We start from the raw sequence: 23,331 nt of genomic DNA, 5'->3' as shown, positions 1-23,331 counted from the left end.
TTCACAGTTATCATTTTATGTTATTTAGATATACCCCACTGATACAAACTAAAATCACAATGTTTTCTATATTAGGGATTGATTATAGGAAACAGTAAATGGTATAAATCTGAAACTTTGGGGTGGAAACTGAAGATTTAACAGAGAACCATGTGTTACCTGAGTGCCAAACAAGCCTTGAGCCTCCCCGTACGGAATTTGTACAGTTCTGCATCTTTTTAACATCAATCCAGATAATTTACCCACCCACCTTCCCTACGTCCTCTCCACCATTAAAGCACACACGGCACATAACCTGTTTTATCATTTCCATTTACTTTTAGTTATTAAAACCAAATTAATTCTGTAGGATTAAAAATAGGCAAATTTTGTAAAGAATGTAGATTAAGAAATGAAAGAAAGGAGGGATGGTAATGCTCAGAAAGGCAAAAGGGCTTGACTAAAACAGAATGCCAATGGGTGCCTCGGATCTGTGTGGAAATCAGTAACAACAGAGCTACTTGCATGTACTTCAGTGTCAGAGATCCGTTCCCATGGATTGGTCAACCCTCCTTGTCACTGAACATGGTGTCACAACTGACTGTTGCCTGTACAGTTTCATTGGGTCACTTAAAACTATTTCCTGTAATAATCACTTTGGAGTAAAAAAAAGAGAGAAAATGTATTGTAGCTAGAAATAACTGTTTGGAAATCATTCTTTAAGCTTTTTACCATGTTCTCAGCTATACAGAAGCATTTATTTTGAATATTTTTAGACTGCTGTTAATTTAAAATCTGTTAATCGTTTACAGAATTTGGTTTGGTTTTTTTTAATGTTTCTAATTGGATTTTTTAAAGAATGGAATTTGGTTGCTATTTTCTGCTAGAACCTAAGCTTTCTGTGGTTCTTAGTGTCCTGTAAAATTCAGTGTCAAAGTAAATCAACCCTGAGGTTTTCCCTTCTATTATGCTTTTTATTACAAGCCCATTAGGAAATGGGAATCTGGTGAATATATAATGAATTGTAAAATATTTTACTGTGTAATTTTTCAACTGTGAAACTATGACTTGGGTTTTTTTTTATGAAAACAGCTGCTGATCAAGTATTTTGTGTAAAGCGTAGTTCTTATTCTTCAGGCAAATGATGACTTGATTAGACTGTATATATGCCTTCTTGAACTTTACCTTCAATGGATTGGCGACTTTCACATAGATAAAACACAGTCCACCTGTATGCTTTTTTCCATGTAAAACTGAGTGATTTTGCTTATGGAAAAAATTGAGCAATCTGTTTCAAAGACACCTTGGAAATTGCACAGCACCAAAAGTTGGATCTATTTTCTGAATGTTCTTATACATCCAATCCATGATTTGATCAGTAGCCCATCCTTGCCAACTCTTTGATGAAATTTAATTTCAGCAATATTTTGAGGCACATTAACTTCTTATTTCTATGTCTGCACAACTTCACCACCTGGGCTGGACCCATATTCTCTAAGTCCACTTTAAAAAATAATTTGGTGTCCAAGACATCACTAAAAAAATTCAGTTTAAAGGCAATATGTGGTGTTAATAGATCGTGGTGCTTTTACTTTTTTAGGACACTTTCCTACTTCAGATGTTTTTGAAAAATGGGGAATGTGGAGGGAGAGGGTGGGACAGGGAGGAGCCATGAACCACATTCTTTATATCCATCCTGCTCAAATGGGACTGAAGGCCATGAGGAGACATTGTGCATACCATGACAGAATTAACCCTTCATGAGGGATGGGATTGTGAAGGTTGAAATGTAAATTTCAGCATGGACAGCATCCTCATATAGAAATTCTCAGTGACAAGATAATACAGCTGGGCTGTTTTTAAGATACAGACAAAACCATTTTTAATTACTACATTAAAATTGTAAATATATCTTATGTGCCATGGCCTGGGAAACCTATTTCCTTTTCTCTTAAAAGGTCCTTGCACTCTGAGATTATGAGGTTAAGTTCAGGGTGACTGTGGTCCTGATCAATTGGATGGTTAACTCTACCTCAGACGACTAGGAAAAAAAGATGAGTCACAATTCAGTACAACAGGCAAAAGTCTTGGAGCACACTCTGCTTTAAAGCTACAAAATCAGAGTTGGCATGCATTTTTTTAACTGCAATAGGAGACATTAAGAAAACTTGGAGCTAAAATTCAATCATCGTGCCAGCCATTTGGAAAAGGCTACAGTGAGGATGTTTGTGGTACGAGGTTTCTTGAATACAGCGTTTAAAGTTCATTTTGTTCTCTTTACTTCATTGTTATCTGATATGGTATATTGGCACACATTTCTATTTGTAGATACACTGCTTTCCAGTCCTGGTCAAGAGACATCTTTTATAAAAGATGTAAACAAATATCAAAGTTCTAAAATTCAAGAGTTTGGAATTCATTAAGAGTCTTCTCTCCCAAGTTGGGATGTTAGTCTTTAAAGAAACCTTTGATTCAAGTATTCCACTTGAGTAAAAATTCTGTACTTCCTTGTTATTAATACAGCACCATTCCTTCTGTGTGGTTTTAAGTGTGTTTAATATTCCAGCCATGCTGAGGTTAGAAACTGATAGTTGTGAGCCATAAGGACATTTTCTGACTTTTTTTTTTTTTCAGAAATATGTGTAAGAGTTATGTGGGGAAGTAAAAATTACTCCATTGTATATAAAGTGTCATTAGATAACTGATTTTCACTACCAACAGTAGATCCTATTCGTCACATTGGTGAGTACAGGGAAAGTTTTTAAATGAATTTTGTAAGCCAATTAAAGTCTATGAGTCTTATCTGCAACCTTATTTAATCTGTCACTAAGATAATTCTGTGGGTGTGCTAAGAACCATGTGTATTTTTAGGTATTCTTATTTTTGTTAATCCTTCCCCTTGGCAAGAAGGCAGATAATCTTCAGTGTTTTTCATTAAAACATGTTTAATAAGTTTAAACTCCTCAATTCCAGTATGCATTTTCAAATGTCATTATCTATTGATCTCATGAGACAAAAATCCCTTGTCAAATAGATTTTATGTTCTAAAGAGTTGTTGGAGTACTTGTCCACATTTGGTTTCTAGAAATGTATTGTGTTATAGAAACCAAGTTTTAATTGGAATTAATGATTTCAGTATAATTCAGTCCTTGGACTTAACTAAAGAGGAAAAAATCTAAAAGAATACATCCTTCTGGAACATAACACAACTGTAATTCCTTGGGGAGTGTAACACTAGCAAAAGGTGACTACTGACACATCAGATGGTTAAGTTTGGAAACTTCAACAGAGAACTCAAACCATCCTTTTTAGCCCCATTGATTGTAGTAACTGTTTCTCTACATTTTGGTCATACAGTGAACTAAAGTCCTGTGGTATAATGTATTAGGAGAAATGCCTTTAATATTCTTTAGTAATGACCCCCAAAAATTTTTGACACAGCAAGATGCATGTGTTATTCTGTTGAGAATGTAGGACAATAATACAATATGACTAAATTTTAAACCTCTTCCCAGTCTTGCTGTACCTAGCAAGAAGTTTGGCCTGTGACTGCACTTACTGTTTGTGCTCATCGGAAACTGTCAATGTCTGCTTCTCTTGAACTTTGCAGTCTGTAACATCACGCTGTTTATTAAAAAAAAAAAAATTGCTTTGACTTGTGTCCAAATAGTCCTTAGTGTATTATGTAAGGAAAAACTGTGATAATTCTATTTTTATATTTCTTTTTTTAAAAATAGTGTTGCTAAGAATCAGTTTAGCTGAGTTTACATTCTTTTCAATAATGGCTGCAAATACATATTTAAAAATCTGAATCTGTTATGTCTGAAAAGCCAGTTTTTCTGCCTCAGTTATAACTATTAGAGAAATGTATCTTTAAATATTAATTCCTCTATGCATGAAGAACTGTATTTTAAATAGACAGGTTTATACATATATATTACACATGTGTATGTGTGTAAAAAGATGGACCAGTGAGAGTTTGGTTAAAAGTGAAGTTGGATTAAAAGCAATCAGGTTTTACTGTATGGTAAACTTTGCAAAAGGTAAGTCTGGGCTTTTTTTTCTTTTTAAGATTTATTTTTATTACAAAGTCAGATATACAGAGAGGAGGAGAGACAGAGGAAGATCTTCCGTCCAATAATTCACTCCCCAAGTGACCACAACGGCCAGTACTGCGCTGATCCGAAGCCAGGAACCAGCAACCTCTTCCAGGTCTCCCACGCGGGTGCAGGGTCCCAAAGCTTTGGGCCATCCTCGACTGCTTTCCCAGGCCACAAGCAGGGAGCTGGATGGGAAGTGGAGCTGCCGGGATTAGAACCGGTGCCCATATGGGATCCTGGCATGTTCAAGGTGAGGACTTTAGCTGTTAGGCCACGCCGCTGGGCCCCAAGTCTGGGCTTTTAACAGAAATCCACATGAGCATTGATAGCTAGTACTTCCAAATAATTGAACAAATCATTGGTTAAATTGTATTATCTTTTAAGATAGTTTTGAAAAAGAGAGAAGGAGACCGAGATCTCCCATCAGCTAGTTCACTCCCTGGATGACCCAAGCCAAAATAGAGGCCCAGACCACCAGGTCTCCTGGTGGGTGGCAGCAGCTCAAGTCCTTCGGCCACCTTCTGCTGCTTTCTCAGGTACATTAGCGGGGAGCTGGTTTGGAAGTGGAGCAGCTGGGACACAAACCATTGCCAGCCATCAAATGTGGCAATGTAACCAGCTATATCACAACATAGGCTCTAGTTTTAAGATAATTTGAACTGACTTTGTTTTCTGTGTGTAATGGCTCTTTCCTGGAATGAATCAAGTGGACACCAGAATTGAAAACTGCAATAACTGAACACAGACTTCAGGTTTCAAAATAGTGGGTTTGAATTTGTTCACAGGAAAATATTTGTGTGTGTGTGTGTGATATGTAATATATATGTGATCTGTGTCAAAACATTATATATAATATATAGATATATATCAAAATGCCATACTGAGAAAAATTTGTTAAAAAGTAGAATAGAGGTGTCCTTGATAGAAATCTACAGAATCTTGGTTGTTGGATAACTTAAAATGTGCATGCATACATGGTTTATTACAGAGAAGTCTTTAATGTATGAAAGTTTATTAGTCTTAAACACAGAGCAAGTCCTGGACCTTGAATGTCTATTACATTTAGCCAAGAAAAGGGAGCAGGTGTTGGGAGTCCTCCCTTGTCTCTCTCAGCCCTAGTCTATATCAGCTGTTCCTTGAAAAATGCCATGGCTTCCTAAATGTTGCATTAAACCACAAGATTTTTGTTTTCTTTATCTGCTAATATGGTTGCAGCAATGTATTTAGGAATTTATGATTTGAAAACAACTGATGGGGCACAAAACACATGGAATTATTTTTTTTTAGTTTGGTTACATCTACAAGTAAGTTTCTGATGTCTGTGGTGTAATATTTTTCAGTAAAATTTTAAAGATACTAGGATCATCAAAACTTTGTTTAATCTGGAAAGCATTTGTTGGGGTGCCTTATGAGGCCATTATGTAATAGCCGCGGTTGGTTGGCAGTACCAACAGTGGTTGGCTCTCCATATAAAACTTCACAGTGTAAACTACCTGAGGGTGAGTGTGGAAATCCAGTACAGCTTCTCCTGACTGCAGGGCACATTTCTAGCCTTTGTTTCCATTCCCACAAAAATGTACACAAAGAATAAAATAAGCTTATGAAAAGCATAATAAACTCAAAAAATGTTGCTGAAAGAAAAATTACGTGATTAGTCTGCAGCCATACATACCACCCTGAACGCGTCCAGTCTTGCCTGATCTTAGAAGCTAAGCAAGGTCGGGCCTGCTTAGTACTTGGATGGGAGAAAAATTACGTGGTTCATGGCAAAGGTAAGTATAAATAATTCTGAACTTTGTGAATTTTCTGTATCATGCACAGGCTGTCATAAATATGCTAAATTTACCTTAAGTTTCTGCTGTTTTCTATAGTGCAGTAATACACATGACAAATTTATATAGAAAGATATGTAATGTAAACTATGTTGTATACAGTTGGGCTTGATAGTTCAATAATCAATACGTAAAATACCTTCAGTATCTCCATTTTTCCGAGTTAAACTAGAGCAGAAAACTCCCTGAACTAACAGCCACAAGGGAACAAAATGCTTCCTTAGCTCATGAGAAAAGGAATTTGGAGTAGGAAATTAATTCCTCATGTAAATAGAATACATAATGAGCCTTTTCTAAATAAACTTTCCTAACTTTACAGTTTGTAATCCAGCATAATTGTGCTTTACTGCAGAAATTGAATTTGTCTGAAGGCCGTTGCTTTAATTTGGCCACCATCTTAGAGAATGTCTGCTCCTGCCTTTATTCCCCCCTGAGCTCCAAAGTTTGACTTGATCTGTATGAGGGGTTTTGCCACCTCTCTCGTCTCTGATTGTAGAGCCATATTTTTCACACAGTAGGGACAAATGCTGTGTTAATCTTACCATGCCAACAATCAGGACACCACCTAGCAGAGTCAGTGAAGGCCAAAATAAACAGTGAAAGATAACCATTTGGTCATCCTTTTTTGTGAGAACAACATCTTCAGATTGGTGCTCTGGACTGTAGAAGCATGAAAAGGGGGTTCCGTTTTTGTGATCGAAGAATTCCTTAATGTCCAGAGCGCTCCTGAGCAAATCATTGCCATCCCAGTGGCACTTGGGTGTATAAAAGCACTAGGAATATCAGAGGAGGAGAAAAGGAAGGACATTGTCACCAATACCAAGTGTCTAACAGCTCTAATTCTGAACTCGCTAAAGATACTAGTTTCAGCCTTCAAAGACAATAAAATGTTGTCTAGTCTCTGGGAAGAGGTTGGCAGGAGGACACTGAAATAAATACTCCTAAGAGGAAGTGGGAAGGAATTCTTACATTGTATAACTGCAGAGACCACAAGGAATGTGTCAGCTGCCCACATACAAATCCTTGACCGCTTCCTGTACGGTAACCCAAGGAACCCATTTGTCAATTCAGCAATCACTGCCCAATAATATTTCTGTTGTCTTTGATCTGTAGGACAATCTCTTCCCAAAAGGTAACAACTTGAGGATTTTGCCCTAGGCCCACAGAGGGAGCCCTGCTTCCTGAGAAGCAGAACCAGTAGAGAAAAAGGGATCTGTGAGCTGATGATTTAAACAAAAACCCTTCAGGTTTATCGGCATTACCTTTAGGCATTTGTTATACTAAGGATCTACAAGAATGTTTTGAGATTAAAAATCATTGCATCTAAAATAAAAACAGGAACTATCCAATGGAAATTAGTACTTGATTCAAGACTCCAAAAAGTAACAGGTCAAATAATAGAATACCATTTAGGTATAAATATAAACCTAAAAATCATATGAACCAGTTATAATTTCGAAATTTCTTTGATGAAAAAATCCCTTGCTAACAAATGAAAATAATTTTTAAAATTTAAACCCTTTGATTCAAAGCAAACAATCTGTTGTCACATGTTTGATCCAGTAGCCAATGAGATCACCGGGAAGTGAAACTGCCTACAAAGAGCTTGTGTGCTGATTCAAACTATGAATTCCAGATGGCAAGTTGTGAAATTGAAATAACTTCCCATTTCTATGTGCCCCAATTCTCCAAGAATATTTTTAGCTTCATTTAGCCTGATTTGACCACTGTAAAAATATTCACTTGAAGCAAATACAGGGACCCACTAGGAATGACACCAGGTTTCTTACCCTGGTTAGGACAGTCTAGCGTGAAAGGGTTAATTTTATTAACTTTACCTTGGAGTTTTTCTGGACAGTCGCTTCATTATAACGTAGGAGAGCTTTCTGACCCAAGTGGGTGAGGTTCACAAACACCTGGAGACATGGGTACTTGCCCTGACCCCGACAGTCGACACCACAAGTGAAATCACAGTCCAGCCAGTCGTCCATAATGCGGGTGTAGATGGCAGTGCAGTTTGACTCTTCTCTCTGAATGCTTCAATAAAAAAAGTTCACCTACTAGAAAAGTGATATTTCTAATGTGGCAACCCAAAGCATCTGGCCATTTCTGGGTAATATAGGACCATGAGATCCTAGCATTACCAAGATCAGTCTCAACTCGGCTCCTATTGGTGTATTTTTCACTAAACCAAAGCATAGCTTAATGTCTTTCAAACTTTCGAATCACCTAAATAAATTTGTTACAATGCACTAAAATGTGGATTTCAAGGTTTTGGGTTTTGTTTTTGAGGTTGTATTTGAAACAGGTAGAGACGGGTCTTTCATCCACTGGCTGTCTACAAATGGCCATGATGACCAGCACTGGGTCAGGCTGAAGCCAGGAGCTTCCTGGGGGCTCCCATGTACCTGTGGGAAGGGATCCAAACACTTGGGCCATCCATTACTTTCCCAGGCACATTAGCTGGAGAGCTCGATCAGAAGCGGGGCATCCCGTACTGGCAAGCACACACAAGAATCAGGTCTGGCATCACCTCAGACCAAGTTTCTTTGGAGATCCCTCCAACTGAACTGATCTCAGAACCCCAACCATAAACAGACTATGTCAGTCAGTGGATTCTGAAGAGCTCATCATGTGTGGCAGCAATTCAGAACTGTTGAACTATCAAAACTGCTTGAGCAGGACCCTCGGAGCATGCCCCACATCAGGGACCTGGGATGGGTGGGAGGCTGGATGGAGCTTCTCCCTTTGTCTCTGTCTACCCCAGGTACCAAAAAAAAAAAAAAAAAAATTAGTGTGGAAACAATGCTCTTGCCCACTTTCCCATAGCCCTTGACCCTTTGTGCCTTAATCAACTATGTAAAGATTATCGAAATAAAAAAAAATGAAAGGATACAAAGAAGCGGAGCATCAAGGACACAAATTGGCGCCCATATGGGAAGCCAACGCAGGCAGTAGCTTTACCTGCCATGCCATATCACCGGCCCTTGGTTCCAGGCTTTTACTTCCAGAGATCCTGGATCAGTTAGTCTGAATCGAAGTCCCTGTAAATACTATTTCAGGTACAGATAGTTGAAGAATCCTACATACTATAACCACCAAAAGTCACATTCACTCGGAAACTCATGCCCCATCATCTCAAAATACACCCACTGGCTTGCCCTGATGAAAATGTGCCTTTGGGAGTTCACCTACAGATCAGTCTCCAGAAGTTGTAGGAAGGTGCAGGCCTGTGGAGCCATTCTACTTCTAAGTGGGAAAATGTAGAGTGCCTCCTTAATAGACTTTGCTATCAGCAAGGCAGCAAGCCTGGAAGCCCTCCGGAGCTACATCGCCTGCATCCTTCAGGTGTAGGCACAGGGCTTCCCATGAAATGCTCTATGAGTGTGGTGTTGAATACATTCCTTGAGAATTTAAACATGCACTAATACATAGGATGTCCTGGATACATAAGACATGGAAGGAAAAATACCTTCCACAAAGACCTGTGATGGTGGTGTGGAAAAAAGACAACTATGTACCAGGTTATTAAAGAACAAGCCCAAGGTAAGACAAATGAGTGAGAGGAAATGCTTTGGATGTTGGGACCAGCTCTTTGCACAGCAGGGTACTCAGCTTAGGAGTCTTTGTTTCCTTGTGCCTTAGAGGTTAGATTAACAAATGCTGCAGTCAAATCGTTTGAAAAAGATTAGTCAGCTATGTTCATACTGTTATTTTTTTTTTTTTAGATTTTTTTTTTTTTGGAAAGTCAGATATACAGAGAGGAGGACAGAAGGATTTTCCATCTGTTGATTTCCTCCCCAAGTGGCCCCAACAGCCAAAACTGAGCCAATCCAAAGCCAAGAGCCAGGAGCTTAATCCAGGTCTCCCACGTGTGTACAGGGACCCAAGACTTTGCGCCGTCCTCCACTGCTTTCCCAGGCCACAGGCAGGGAGCTAGATGGGAAGTGGGGTTGGCGGGATTAGAACTGGTGACCATAGGGATTCTGGTGCATGCAAGGCAAGTATTTTAGCCACTAGGCCATCGCGTGGGGCCCTGTATTTTTATTCATATCTGGAATATAAACAGTTTTCTTGATTAATATAACCTATCTGAGATGCACCATGACTATAAAGCCCAGAACGCAAAACTCACTGGATATAGTCTAAGAAAAAGACGGCACAGTTGAAAAAACGAAAATCAAAATGAAAGGTCTCTTGGATAGCATTGGCTTGCTTTATCACCCAATTAATTTTTTTGAGTCCTTTAAGTTTGTACATTTATTTTATGTATTTAAAAAGACAGTTTCAGACACAGAAGAAAACAGGTATTCTCTACCTGTTGTATGGTTGTCTCCCCAAATGTGCTCAATAGCCATGGCTGAGGCAAGCTGCAGCCAGGAGCCTGGAGCTTGTGTCTGGGTCTGCCACGTGTCACCCAGTTAATTTAGCCTAGGCATCTTGAAATAAAATTAGAGGGGGGCATGTATGTATGTATGTATTTTGCATTGGAAAGGCAGATTTACAGAGAACGAGATAGATGGAGGAAGATCTTGTATTTGCTGTTCACTCTCCCAAGTGGCCATAAAGGCCAGTGGTGAGGCGATCCGAAGCCAGGATCCAGGAACCTCTTCCGGGTCTCCCACTCGGGTGCACGGTCCCCAGGCCTTCGGGAATCCTCTACTTCTTTCCCAAGCCACAAGCAAGAAGCTGGATGAAAAGTGGAACAGCTGGGACACAAACCAGCAAGACCAAGATTTAGCTACTGAGCCATCTCGCTGACCAATTAAATGGTGTTTTTAATTTGCGTGTTTATTTCTTAGAATTGAAGATCTGTAGGTAGTGTGGCACAATGGGTGAAGCCACCACCTAGGATGCCCACATCCAGTATCAGAGTGCCTGCTTGGAGTCCCAGATCCTCTGCTTTCTTTCCAACTTCCTGCCAATGTGTCTGGGAGGCAGCAGATAATAGCCCGAGTATTTGAACCCCTGAATTTTGGGAGTAAACCAGTGAGTGAATGATTCTTATACATATGTGCAAGCTCTCACTCTTTCAAATGAATCTTACAAAAGACAAAAAAAAAAAAAGTTCAGCTGTCTACATGCTGACGAAGTACTGACCTGAATAGGGTTTGAATATTCCTTGAAAAATATTGATTGATCAGCTCAATAGGGCCCAGCACGGTAGCCTAGTGGCTAAAGTCCTCGCCTTGCACACACGAAGATTCCATATGGGCGCTGGTTTGTGTCCCAGCAGCCCCACTTCCTATCCAGCTCCCTGCTTGTCACCTGGGAAAGCAGTGAGGATGTTCAAACCTTGGGACCCTGCACCCATGTGGAAGACCTAGCGGAAGCTCCAGGCTCCTGGCTTCAGATGGCTCAGCTCTGGCCTTAGCAGCCACTTGGGGAGTGAACCAGCAGATAGCTCTTTGTCTCCTTCTTTCTGTAAATCTACCTTTTCAATAAAAATAAATCATTTTTTAAAATATAGGTACTGCATATGTGTGCAGTTATGCACATATTTATTCAAGTTACATAAACATATATCATGTGCTTATATTTTATCAGATGAGGAACGTGATGACAGGAAAAGGAGAGCTAGAATGATATCAGACATGTAACCTGCAGGCTATAATGTCACTTGTGCTTATGGAAACAGGTGAACACTGACTCTGAGCTTCCTGGCAGCCAAAACAACAGAGGCACCACCAAATGAACCTGTTGCACTGAAGTGGAGTAAGCTGGGTGGTCAGGAGCTGCACACCCTGCGCTGAGATGCCCTGAGATGCTCTGGTAGTGGCTCCGTGTGCTGTCGGGGTGGTGACCTCTACATCCTACCCTGACAGCGGTAGCCTGGGAATGGTGCAAGATAGAGCTGACAAGCAACAGAAGGAGCCCCCACCCTTTCCCAGGAGCCCTTGCCCTGACGGACTTGGAGCCTTTTCTCTCCCTATTCTGCCAGGCCTTCTGGTGCTCTTCACATCCCTCGTTTTTCATGTAATTAGGAAGGCAGCTAATTCAAAAGAGCAACTGCCAGGTAGACCCTGTCAAATCCAGATAGCTCAACATCACTTTTTCTGGCACTCAGAGGACTTCCTTCTCCCTGGGAAACCAACACTTTTTTTCAAGATTATTATTTTTTTTAATTTGAAAGACAGAACTAGAAAGGCAAAACAGAGACGTCTTCCATCTACTGAGTCACTCCCAAATGGTAGCAATGACTGGAGCTGAGCCAATCTGAAGCTGGGAGCCAGGAGCTTCTTCCAGGTCTCCAATGTGGGTACAGGAGCCCAGTGACTTTGACCATCCTCTACTGCTTTCCCTGGTCATACACAGGGAGCTGGATTGGAAGTGGAGCAGCTAGAAAATGAACAGCATCCATACGGGATGCCAGTGCCACACACACAGGATTAGCTTACTAAGACACGGTGCCGGCCATGGGAGATCAACATTTGATACTTCAATTTTTGTTTGCTTTTGAAAGGTATAGAAGCACAGCAGCAGAGAGAAAAAAAGGGGGTGATCTTTCAACCTCTGGTTCCCTCCCAAATGCCTGCAACCAGGGCACTGAAAGGTGAACTTATGAACTAAATGAGTAATGTCCAGGTTACTATTGTTGAGGTACATGTGGATTACAAGATGGGCGAAGGACACACAGGAATATCTCCAATTTTTTTTAACCACCACTTCCTCCACACTCAACAGTGAGAGAGAACCAGGTCATTCACTGATCCCTGTCCTGGTCTGCTGTCAAAAGAATTGAGACTAGAGAAATCAAAGCCAGCCACCCCTCCTTTACTCTTTATTATTATGATGATTATTCATTTCCTTGTTTATTTAAAAGAGTTACAGAAAAAGAGAGATCCTCCCTTACCTGGTTCACCCTCCAGACCTCCAGAAAATTACAAAGGCCAACACTGGGCCAGACCAAAATGGACTCCGGAGATTCATCCAGGTCTCCCATTTGAGTACAGAGACCCAAGCACTTGGGCACTCCTTGGCTGTCTTCCTTCCGGCTGTTAGCAGGGAGCTGGATCATAAGTGGAGCAACCAGAACACAAACCAACGCCCATATGGAATACAAATATTTCACATGGCAGTTTCATCCACTGTGCCACAAGCTCCCCTTCCTTGATTCTCGGACTGGAACAGATCTGCAAGGGAAATTCTGGATGGAGTTTCTTACCTAAGCATAAAAGGCTTCAGGATGGTTGTTCCAAGCAAGAAAAACATGAGGATTGAGAAACCCATCATGGCAAAGCCCAGGAGCATGGCTCGGTCCTCCCCAGCACTGGACGGCAGCTTCTTGTGCCCATCAGGCAGGTCTCCATCGTTAGAGGAGACATATGTCCTCTTCCCTGGGGTAGAAAAGGCTGTCCTGTAGAGACAGGGAAGAGGAGATACTGCACTAAGTTCATTTGTAAGAAGTGCAAACATTCACCAACCATGCAGGGAAGGGTTAGGAAGACTATTCCACCTGGCACCCACCTGAGGGTCATGAACAAATTCAGTGCAACACAAGGGGGCTCTTCCATTCAGAGCTGGGTGAGAAGGCCACCCAACAAAGCTGAAAGCTCATGTTACCAAGTACTTTTAAAAATACTGCAGGACCCGTACCTGTTGCACTATACAAAAATCAGCTCTAATTGGCTCAAGGACTTAAATCTACACCCAGAAACCATTAAACTACTAAAGGAAAACATAGGAAGCACACTCCAAGATATAGGAACAGGGAAAGACTTTTTAGAAAAGACGCCTAAAGCAACGGCGATTAAATCCAAAATGAACAAATGGGACTATATCAAACTAAAAAGTTTCTGTACAGCAAAAGAAACAATTAAAAAAGTGAAGAAACAACCTACAGAATGGGAAAAAATTTTTGCATTCTACACAAGTAACAGGGGACTAATATCTAGGATCTATAAAGAGCTTCAGAAACCCAAGGATAGTGAAAAAATAAACCCTGTAGCAAAATGGGCAAAGGAAATGAACAGACGTTTCTCAAAAGAACAGATACAAATAGCTAATAAATATATGAAAAGATGCTCAGGCTCTCTAGCCATCAGAGAGATACAAATGAAAACCACCTTGAGGTACCACCTAACTCCTGTGAGACTGGCCTACATTCAGAATTTGAAAAACAACACATGCTGGCGTGGATGTGGGTAAAAAGGTACCCTCCTTCACTGCTGGTGGGAGTGTAGGCTAGTACAATCATTGTGAAAATCCATATGGAGAGTGCTTGGAAAATTGCAAATAAACCTGCCATATGACCCAGCAATCCCGCTCTTAGGAATATACCCAACAGAAGTGAAATCTGCATACGAGAAGGGGATCTGTAATCCTATATTCACAGCAGCACAACCTACAATAGCAATGTCATGGAAACAAACCAGATGTGTGTCTAAGGAAGAATGGTTAAAAAAATTGTGGTACATCTATTCAATGGATTATTATTCAGCTGTCAAGAAGAACGATATTATTCTATTCAAAACCAGGTGGTCCCAACTAGAAACTATTATGCTCAGCGAAATGAGTCAATCACAAAAGAATAAATACCATATATTCTCTCTCATATAAGAAAGCCAACATGGAAAGGTAGAGTTCATCAAGTGCCCATGGAGTTCTGATCTAAATATAGATTGCTGCAAGTCAGGTCCCACGGCAAGAGATGGTGAAAATTCTCTGTTCTAGGCATGTTGGCATTTCATGGATAAAGTAACAGCAGAGTATATTTAGCATGTTGTGAACATGAATATGGCAAATTGGCAGTTTCCGTCAGTTGCTGGCAATAGTTTAGAGTGATGACAAATATTATTTTGATTTTTTGTGTGTTATTTAGTTATGAGGAAAGTGTATGGTAAGCAGTCCATTTGATGGTTTACTAATTTCCTTGTTGTTGAGAAGTCCAAGTTGATTATGTATTTAATATGATAACCATTTGTGTGCTGTGAATTGCATTAAGAGTTATGTAGGGCAGAGATGATGCTTACTAAATGTACAAGATGGATTGATGAGATTAGCCAGTTAAATCTTTTCACCAATAAGGCACTCAACAGCCCATGAGATATTTATTAAAAATGTCAAGTAAATCCTCTTATTTTTGTATCATAGTGTCAAATAGCAGTAAAATAAACATGTTAAGATCCTTAATCTACTGCTATGTTTCACTGTAAAATTTACCTTTTTTAAAATTTGCTTCTGTTCAAATTTGTTGAGATCGCACGTAAAGGTATCCTAATATTACTTTGGCTGGTATTTTCTAATTACTGTATAATATTATGGGAATGCAAATTTTATTTGAATGTCAACTACAGTTAAGCATGTGCCGTTTGTTTTTCTTGCTCAGGTTTTGTAATTTGATGGAATGTTTTTATTATAGTTTAATAAATGTTTGCTTTATTATAAAAAATAAAATAAAATAAAAATACTGCAACCAATAAGACTATGGAATGCTGCCAGCAGATCTTCAGAGATCTGTTTAATCAGTAACTAGCAATGAATTCCCTCTAAAACTGTCATTTGTTTTACGGGAAAAAAAGGATTAGGATATTTCAAGGATATTGCACATTCTTTCTGAAAATGCCTGTAACATTCCCATAAGAATTCCATGTGGAAAGAATGATGCAAAAAATTGACAGAATTAGCAGCATGCTGAAAGAATAAGGCAACTAGCCCCTAAGAACTGGGAAATTGTCACAGCTGTCTTCCCTCATAGCTCTGCATGAGGTCCCTGCAATTCTGCTCTGCCTGAAAACCGGCTGGGCAAAGGCTGGGGTACACCTCACAGCAGGTGGCCTGGGGGACCAGTGAAATCCAACACAAAGATTTTGAACCTACTACCCCCGGTCCTGTGCTTTGCTGGGCCTCCTTGGTGGATTTTTTTAAAGGTTGGGTTCATTGGTAACATTTTACAAACCAAGACATTTCTCACAAGAAGGTTAATTCATGACTTTTTTGGGGAGGTGGCCATAGGTATTGCTGTTTTCGGAGACTTCATGAAATCTTCAAACAGATGCAACTCCAATGGTAAGAACTCAGGCTCCATCAAACTGCCAAAAAATCTGATGACATTTGGGAGTGTAGCAAAACTACTACCAAGGGCACTGCTGGTTGCCTTTCTTTCATTCCTTCCCTCACTTTCTCTTCCTCGCTCTCCCTTAGCTCTCCCTCCTCAGACTCTGCAGAGAGGGAGGGGGCTGAAGGCCAAGCAACCCAGACTGTCCTAGCAGCCTGCACTGGAGAACATGAACTTCAGAAGACAGCGGACGGTGTGGCTATTTCTTTGGCAATGAAGGATCTGATTTGGGAATTTTCATTTCATTTTAGCATTTTACTCATCCTCTATAATCTCAGGGAGTGGGGATGGAAAGGATTCTAACGATATTTGAGCCAATGCCCTTTATAATTTGTAATTGATTGATTCAAGAGAGATTTTTTTCACCCTAAGATTTGAATATTTTCTGTAGTTTGATGCCCAACCCCAGCATTTTCCCTTGTGCTCTAAATTGGATTTTAGTTGTGTATTTTAACGTGTCTTGGAGGATAAAAGCAGTTTATAATGAGGTCTCTGTGGCATTTCAACACATTCATTTAGCACCCCCAGTTACCATGGTATGTTACCTGAAACCGGCATTGTCTGATTCTGAACTAATTTGGAAATAAGACAAATCTGGCAGTATTCTAAATCAGAACTTCTATTTATAATATTTCTGTCCACATTGTTCCAAGATGTAGAAGAGTTGGCAACCATAAAAAGAAATTATTCTGGGGAATGTGGTACAATGGCTGAGAAAGCATTTAGATATCCCCTGTCAGAATGCCTGATTTGAGTCCCAGCTCCCGCACTTCGATCCAGCTCCCTGTTCATGTGCTTGGGAAAGCACTGAAAGATGGCTTCTCCTTGCAGAAACCAGATGGAATTTACGGCTCCTGGCAATAACCTGGTCCAGCCCCAGCCAGCCCTTGCAACCGTGTGGGGAATAATTCCCCATCTCTCCACGTCTCCTTTAAGACAGTAACAAAACCTTAACAAATGCAAAAGGATTAATGAAAGTAATGGAATTTCCGTATGTGTACTATATGGAACTTGGAAAATACGAGAAAATCTAGAAAGACATCAAATCAGCACCAACAATTTTAGTACTTAGAGGTCATTACTGTTCACTTGATAGATGGTTGCCCATCTCTGTGCACTAGTTCCTCATCCATCGCAGCACTTTCTCTTTTTCAAATTATTTATATTTCCCCTGCCCCCTCCCCCCACCAAATTCTCCTATATTATTACTATAGTATAGCTCTTCATAAGGAGTCGTATATTCATCATTGCAGACATGGACAATGGCAGAGAGTCAAGCATCCTATTGTCAACATATAGTTAACTGTTTTATTGGGAGTCCATCTTTGATCTGGAAGTAGAGATACACACTGCATTGCATCCTCACATCTGGACATGATAATCTCCATTACTCGGTCACCACACATCCCTCTTAAATGAAAAGCCACAATACAAAATCAACAACAGGAAGAATAGACTTTTATAACACCATGAATTTCTCAAGAGGTTTTGATAGTTCAACAGTCCTGAATTGCTGGTGATCCCACCCCTCCAATCACGATGAAATCTTACCCAAATCCACTGGCTGCTATAGAACACCTTAGTGTCTGTTTGCCCAGATCTTTACTGTCAATGAGTGGCTGATGTAGTTGATCAATTTGTTCTGTCCTCCGTCCTCAGCCATGGTACCAGGTGTCCTCTAGAGGCTCATTGGAGCACTTTGTAAGCCCTGCAGTGGATAACTGATACCATCACTGATACCGTACTCATCCTACACCTGGTTGGCTGGCTGTATGACAGATTCACAAATGAGACCTAGTAAGTGGTTAACAAAACAGTCAAATTGAAATATGCCATAATAATTATTTACAACTAATTTCTGAAATTTTCCATTTCATATTTCTGGACTAGAGTTAACTGTGCGTAACTCACACAACGGAAAGCAAAATCAAGGAATGATGGGGGCTAGTCATTGTTGTAAATAGAGAATGATCCTAGTCCCAATCTAGTCCTTCCTGAACCTTTTCTTTGCCATTTGTCATAATAAACGTTGTCCCGTGTTATTAGCAACTCTGTAACCCTACTGCTTGCTTACTCTTCCATCACTTGGACATGCCCTAATCTCCTTTATCATTACTGTGGTGTTGAATATTTTTAGGTTGTTTCCGGTGCTCTGAGACCAGAAACATAAACAGGACTTATTTCTGATACTTACCCTTGCATCCCAGGGAAGGAAGCCTTGAGAATTTTTTTTTGGCACGTAACACATCTCTAAGTCATGTTTTCCTCTAAAATGCTTCTATTCAAATCAGAGCAGTGCCTGCTGCCTGCTGCTGCCTTCACTGCGGACAGACCTTCCCACCCGAGTAGAACGCACTGCTTTCGAGCCCGTTCTGGCTTACTAAGGGAAACTCGATTACAGAGAGTCTGAACACTCATCCTGCTGTAATCTCCTTGGCAGGCAGACAAGTCTGTCCAAGAAGCACTTCTTCGAAAGTGTCCTAATTCATCTGACATTCATCTCAGATGTGCTCATTACTCCTAAGTGTTGAGCTCAGTCAGTTCCTATGTCCCTGTAATTCATTTTCCTTGCAGCAAAGACTGGAACAATTATTTTTACCATTTTTTAATTGCAGACTTACTAAGCAGCTTCTTATGAAACAGCAAATGAGATTGAATGAAGTCACTGTGATACATGAAGTTCAGCGAGAGGAAAGAACGCTAGTTCAGTTGGGCATTTCAGAAAACGCGCTACCGTGTTGTTTTCACGATAATCTTGATAATGTGGGCTAGACGGGCAACAAGGGAGCTCTGCAGGCCCCTCCCACCTCGGCCCCCTGTGTAATCCTATCCTCGCACTTTTCAATCAAAATGCCTCCTTTCTCAGGATCTGTTTCATCCAGAACTTGAGGGGAATGCCATGAACATAGGAATACCAAATTCCATGTGCAGATACCATGAAATTCCCAGGTGGCCTCACCCACGTAGACGAACTGCTCCCTACCCGATAAAAGAGAACAACTGGGAAAACAGCTAGAGGGACTGTCGAGGGCCGTCTTAGCTTCCCCTCCCCCACCCTTTACTTCTTGGGCAAATCTGGTGACACACTACACTCCGTTCAAGGGTATTTCTCTACGAGCGGCAACCCATATGCACATGTATGTATGTTCACTTTCTCACTTTTCAAGCAAAATCCACCTTAAATATGCCAGTGCTAAGAATGTTTATTTTTGTGCATGACAGGGACCTGAAACTTAAAAATACCCCATTCCGCCACTGCAATCTGATTGCCTTCATAGCTAGTAAATTCAGTTCTGAAGGGAGTGGGGGCGGGGAGGGGTACCGAGATCCATTTGCTTGGCTGTTTGTCATCTGATCTTTGACCACAAGGTGAGTCCCTCTGAGTGTCACAGAGGCATTAGCACCGTCTAGGGGAGTTGGAGCTCTGTTTCCTCCATGAGCTGTCGCTTGCTCCCCAAAGCCCCTCACTGCATGCTACTGTATCTCCATCTCCTCCTGCATTCTCCCTCAAATTCCCATACACGTGATTGAAGGATGACGGGAGTAGATTCCCCAATGACCATTATGACCACTAATGTCTCCCTTACTCAGCTCCCAACTCCACTGTTGACATGAAAAAAATCATCCAAGTTTCCAGAGAGTGAGCGTGGCTCTGAAACCTTCCATTCCCAAGAAGCTGATGGGCATTGCTTTTGCCTCCATTTTGGTGCCTACTTCCAACTGCCCCAACCTTGAAACAGGCAGGAGGCGCCACTTCGCTGCGCTCCCAGCTGCTCTGCTTTGCATTGCCCTGGGGAGATAATAGTCAAAAGACGATCTCTTACTTCCTCTTCAAAGAGTGGAGGTGGAGGTTGAATAAGAACTAAAATGTATGCAGTGTATAATGACGCCGCTCAGGGCCAGTACAGAGAGCTAGGTGATGGTTCAAAGGCAGGCAGGGGCTGGTCCTATCTCCAATGCACAGATAACAGGAGGTTGAGGGAGGCTAAGAAACTCTCCCAGTCATACAGCCAGTCAGGCGTTGGAGCTGGGGTTGAAATCCGAGACTGTTAATGCGGATACAGGTTGGTGTCATTTCCCCATTCCTCCATTCAGCCAGGAAATGCATACTGAATACATACCAAACCATATTCTAGGCCAGGACTCAGGGATGAGCTTTAAAGAGTATCTGGTTGGCCCAGCACAGTAGCCTAGTGACAAAAGTGCTCGCCTTGCATGTGCTGGGATCCCATGTGGGTACCAGTTCATGTCCTGGCTGCTGCACTTCCCTTTCAGCTCTCTGCTTGTGGCCTGGGAAAGCAACCGAGGATGGCCCAAAGCCTTGGGACCCTGCACCCGCGTGGGAGACCTGGAAGAGGTTCCTGGTTCCCGGCCTCGGATCGGCGCAGCACCGGCCATTGCGCTCACTTGGGGAGTGAGTCAGCAGATGGAAGATCTTTGTCTCTCCTTCTCTCTGCAATCTACCTTTTCAATAACAATTAATAAATCATTTTAAAATAAAGGATCCCTGGCCTCTAAGACCCTGGGACCTAGAGGAGGGAGCCACACGGATGCAGCTCAGCTAGATCAGGGCTGCTGGGGAAACCACCAGGCACCCGGGGGCTGGGGCCTGGCAAATGGGTAAACTTAAGAGAGCAAAGGCCTAGCTCCAACTCCAACCTCCTCCTGGCCCCTCTTGTACGCACCTGTGCAGCAAGGTGCACAGCTTGGGCTGCGAGCTGCGGAGGGTGACTTACCTCCCCTGGCGCCTCCGGCTGCCTTGGAGTGTGATTTGAACAGGGATGCTGAAGGGCTGCATGAAGGCGTGGGGCTGGGCACAATGGATGCCGTTCACCTGAACTAGCCTTTTGCCCCCAGGGTGCCAAAAGGGTGCAGCATAAGCATCAGCGGAAGTGGAGCCCCAGGGGGAGCTCCAGAGCCCAGCGCAGCAACTGGCATCAGCGGACCTGGGCATCAGAGTTGACCATCCCAAGTGCTTCCTGGAGAGGTGGAGGCCCAGACGCAGCTGTCGGGGTGCTCTGCAGACGCCCAACTCATGGGGTAGTCAGCCCCAGGGGCTCCAGGAAGACCTGTGTGTCCCACGCAACCATCCTTGGTCGGCTTGCCACCTGTGCTTCTGCTGCAGCAACCCCACACATTGCCATAGAGACCTTAGTGCCAGCGGAAAGTTCTGAAGCCCCAGGGACCCTAGCTAATTGGTGAGGGACACGCATAGCTCATACGAATAGGAAATGTTTTATCCCGGCTGCATTTCCTCTTGAAACAAGTGGTTTGTTAGAATTCAAGTTTAGACGATGACTTTGCCTGGTTCAGTGCGTTTTCCCAGGGAGAGGCTTAGCTTCTATGGCATAAGGTCACATCCTAATTTTTTAAGACTCAAAGGTCCATAACGTAACCCCCTCTTAAACTTTTTCTGAAAAAGATGCAATGGAATATTATCTGTTTCTTTGGTGACCTAAAAGGTATATGTGTATCTCTCGTTTCTCACAAATAATGACCATGAATCACCATTGACAATGTTGAATTTTTTTCAGATCTGGATGATACAATGCCAAATAGATCACTTTCATAGTAGCTTTCTCAGTCAAGGTGATATCTTTTTTTCCAACACATTGGTGTGAACCAGAAGGCAAGGATAATTTCATCTGCAAGTTTCTCTGTGTAAACAGATTGAAGTTACATAAATCGATCAGCAATCATTTAATATTATTTAATGAAAATATATAAATGTATACTGCAATTTCTATTTTTAAATTATGACTGCGGACAAGATTCATTGGTTCTTAGGGAATCCATGTCATTACATAGAGCTGAGAACAACTAGATGTTTTTTTCTTTTGCATCACATTTCCGGTTCCACCTTGGAAATGTAACTTTTCCCTTCAACACACTCCAATAGGTTGGCATGGGACTCTCTTTGAAGGAGTGAATGATTGGCTGCCATGTTTATGTGCTTCATTCAACCCCAGATGTATGCTTTTGAACCCATGAGACCCTTCCTGGCACCAAGAACTTGCACCTGCCCTTACAGGGACCTCCCATTCTTTCCTATTTAGTGATTCTAATTCCATCTAAAAGCAAATACAGCTGCTGTGGCACAGCAGGCCAAGCCTCTACTTTGGCACCAGCATCATAGGAGTACTGATTCCAACTCCCTGCTAATGGCCTGAGAAAGCAGCAGAGGAGGGCACAACAACTTGGGACCCTGCACCCATGTCGGAGACCCAGAAGAAAGTCCTGGCTCCTGACTTCAGATTGGCCCAGCTCCAGCCATTGTGGCCATTTGGAGAGAGAACTAATAGGTGGAAGATCTGTCTGTCTCTCCCTTTGTCTCTCCATAACTCTGCTGTTCAAATAAAAATAAATCAGTTCTTACAACAACAACAAAATACTTCTGTACAGCCTTTAAAATTTTATACGCAAAAGAGGAAGGAGAGAAAGTGAGTTATTTTAGATTACTTTCAGTTCTCATTGAACAGTTCTGATAGACTGACAGGTTAGTGGTATGAGACCTGTCTGGTGTAACTGTCACCAACACTGGCCTCAGGATTTGCTTGTGCTCGATTCTTCCTTCCTTTTCGGTAGGTCTGAGGTGTCAGTGAGACGTAGCAATACCGCCTTTGCTTTGTCTTTGCTTTCCTGTTGTTCCTTCATGCATAACCAACTGGCCTCTCTGCCCCTCAATTCTGCACCCATTTCCCCTTTTCCTACCTTCACATACTCTGCAGGCCAACTTCTCAAGCAGCACTGTGGCATAGCAGGTAAAGCCACTAGCTGCAGTGCCAGCAATCCATATGTGCATCAGGCTGTGTAGCAGCTGCTCCAGTTTGATCCAGCTCACTGCTAATGGCATGGCAATGCAGTGGAGCACAGCCCAGGTGTTTGAACCTCTGTGCCCACATGGGAGACCCCAGAGAACTTCCTGGCCCCTGGATTCAGATTAACTCGGTTCCAGCCTTTGCAGCTATTTGGGGAGTGAACCAATGCACATAAGTCTCTCTATATATATTCTTTTTAAAATAAATATACATTTATAATATATTTATATAGTAAAATATATTAATATATTAATATCATATTTATATAAGTATTTAATATTTGTGTTAAATTTATGTGTATCATATAATTTATATTTAATATTTATAATATTAAATATTTAATATTAATGTCTAATGTGCTGTTGTTTGTATTCTATATTATGCATTATATTTGTAGAATATAATATATAATTTATATATTATATATAATATGTTGATATAATTAAATATGTTGACTATTAAATATTTAAAATATATTTATGTATAAATTGTATATTCTATATTTATTCAATAATAAATGTTAAAATAGAAAAACTTGGGGAGCC

The 23,331-nt window shown here is 41.3% G+C and overlaps 1 protein-coding gene across 1 annotated transcript; it reads right to left on the bottom strand.

Annotated features, from left to right (window-relative positions):
* Positions 1–3,534: 3,534 nt before the first annotated feature.
* Positions 3,535–20,766, bottom strand: KCNMB3 (potassium calcium-activated channel subfamily M regulatory beta subunit 3). Its single transcript, XM_004591279.4, has 4 exons — positions 20,705–20,766; positions 13,077–13,268; positions 7,750–7,948; positions 3,535–3,603 (listed from the first exon to the last, which is right to left on the bottom strand). The coding sequence occupies exons 1-4, from the start codon at positions 20,764–20,766 to the stop codon at positions 3,535–3,537; spliced, it is 522 nt and encodes a 173-aa protein (XP_004591336.1).
* Positions 20,767–23,331: the final 2,565 nt, after the last annotated feature.

Source organism: Ochotona princeps, chromosome 3, assembly GCF_030435755.1.
Source record: "Ochotona princeps isolate mOchPri1 chromosome 3, mOchPri1.hap1, whole genome shotgun sequence".
Lineage (NCBI taxonomy): Eukaryota > Metazoa > Chordata > Mammalia > Lagomorpha > Ochotonidae > Ochotona > Ochotona princeps.
Note: the sequence above shows the minus strand (reverse complement) of the source record. Positions and strands in the feature narration are given on the sequence as shown.

Excerpts from the sequence above, each read along its gene's own strand:
- KCNMB3 (XM_004591279.4), bottom strand. The coding sequence starts at position 20,766 with ATGCAGCCCTTCAGCATCCCTGTTCAAATCACACTCCAAGGCAGCCGG. Across the intron at positions 13,269-20,704 it reads AGCCGGAGGCGCCAGGGGAG|GACAGCCTTTTCTACCCCAG; the intron begins GTAAGTCACCCT and ends CTGTCTCTACAG. Across the intron at positions 7,949-13,076 it reads CTGAAGCCTTTTATGCTTAG|CATTCAGAGAGAAGAGTCAA; the intron begins GTAAGAAACTCC and ends TTTTTATTGAAG.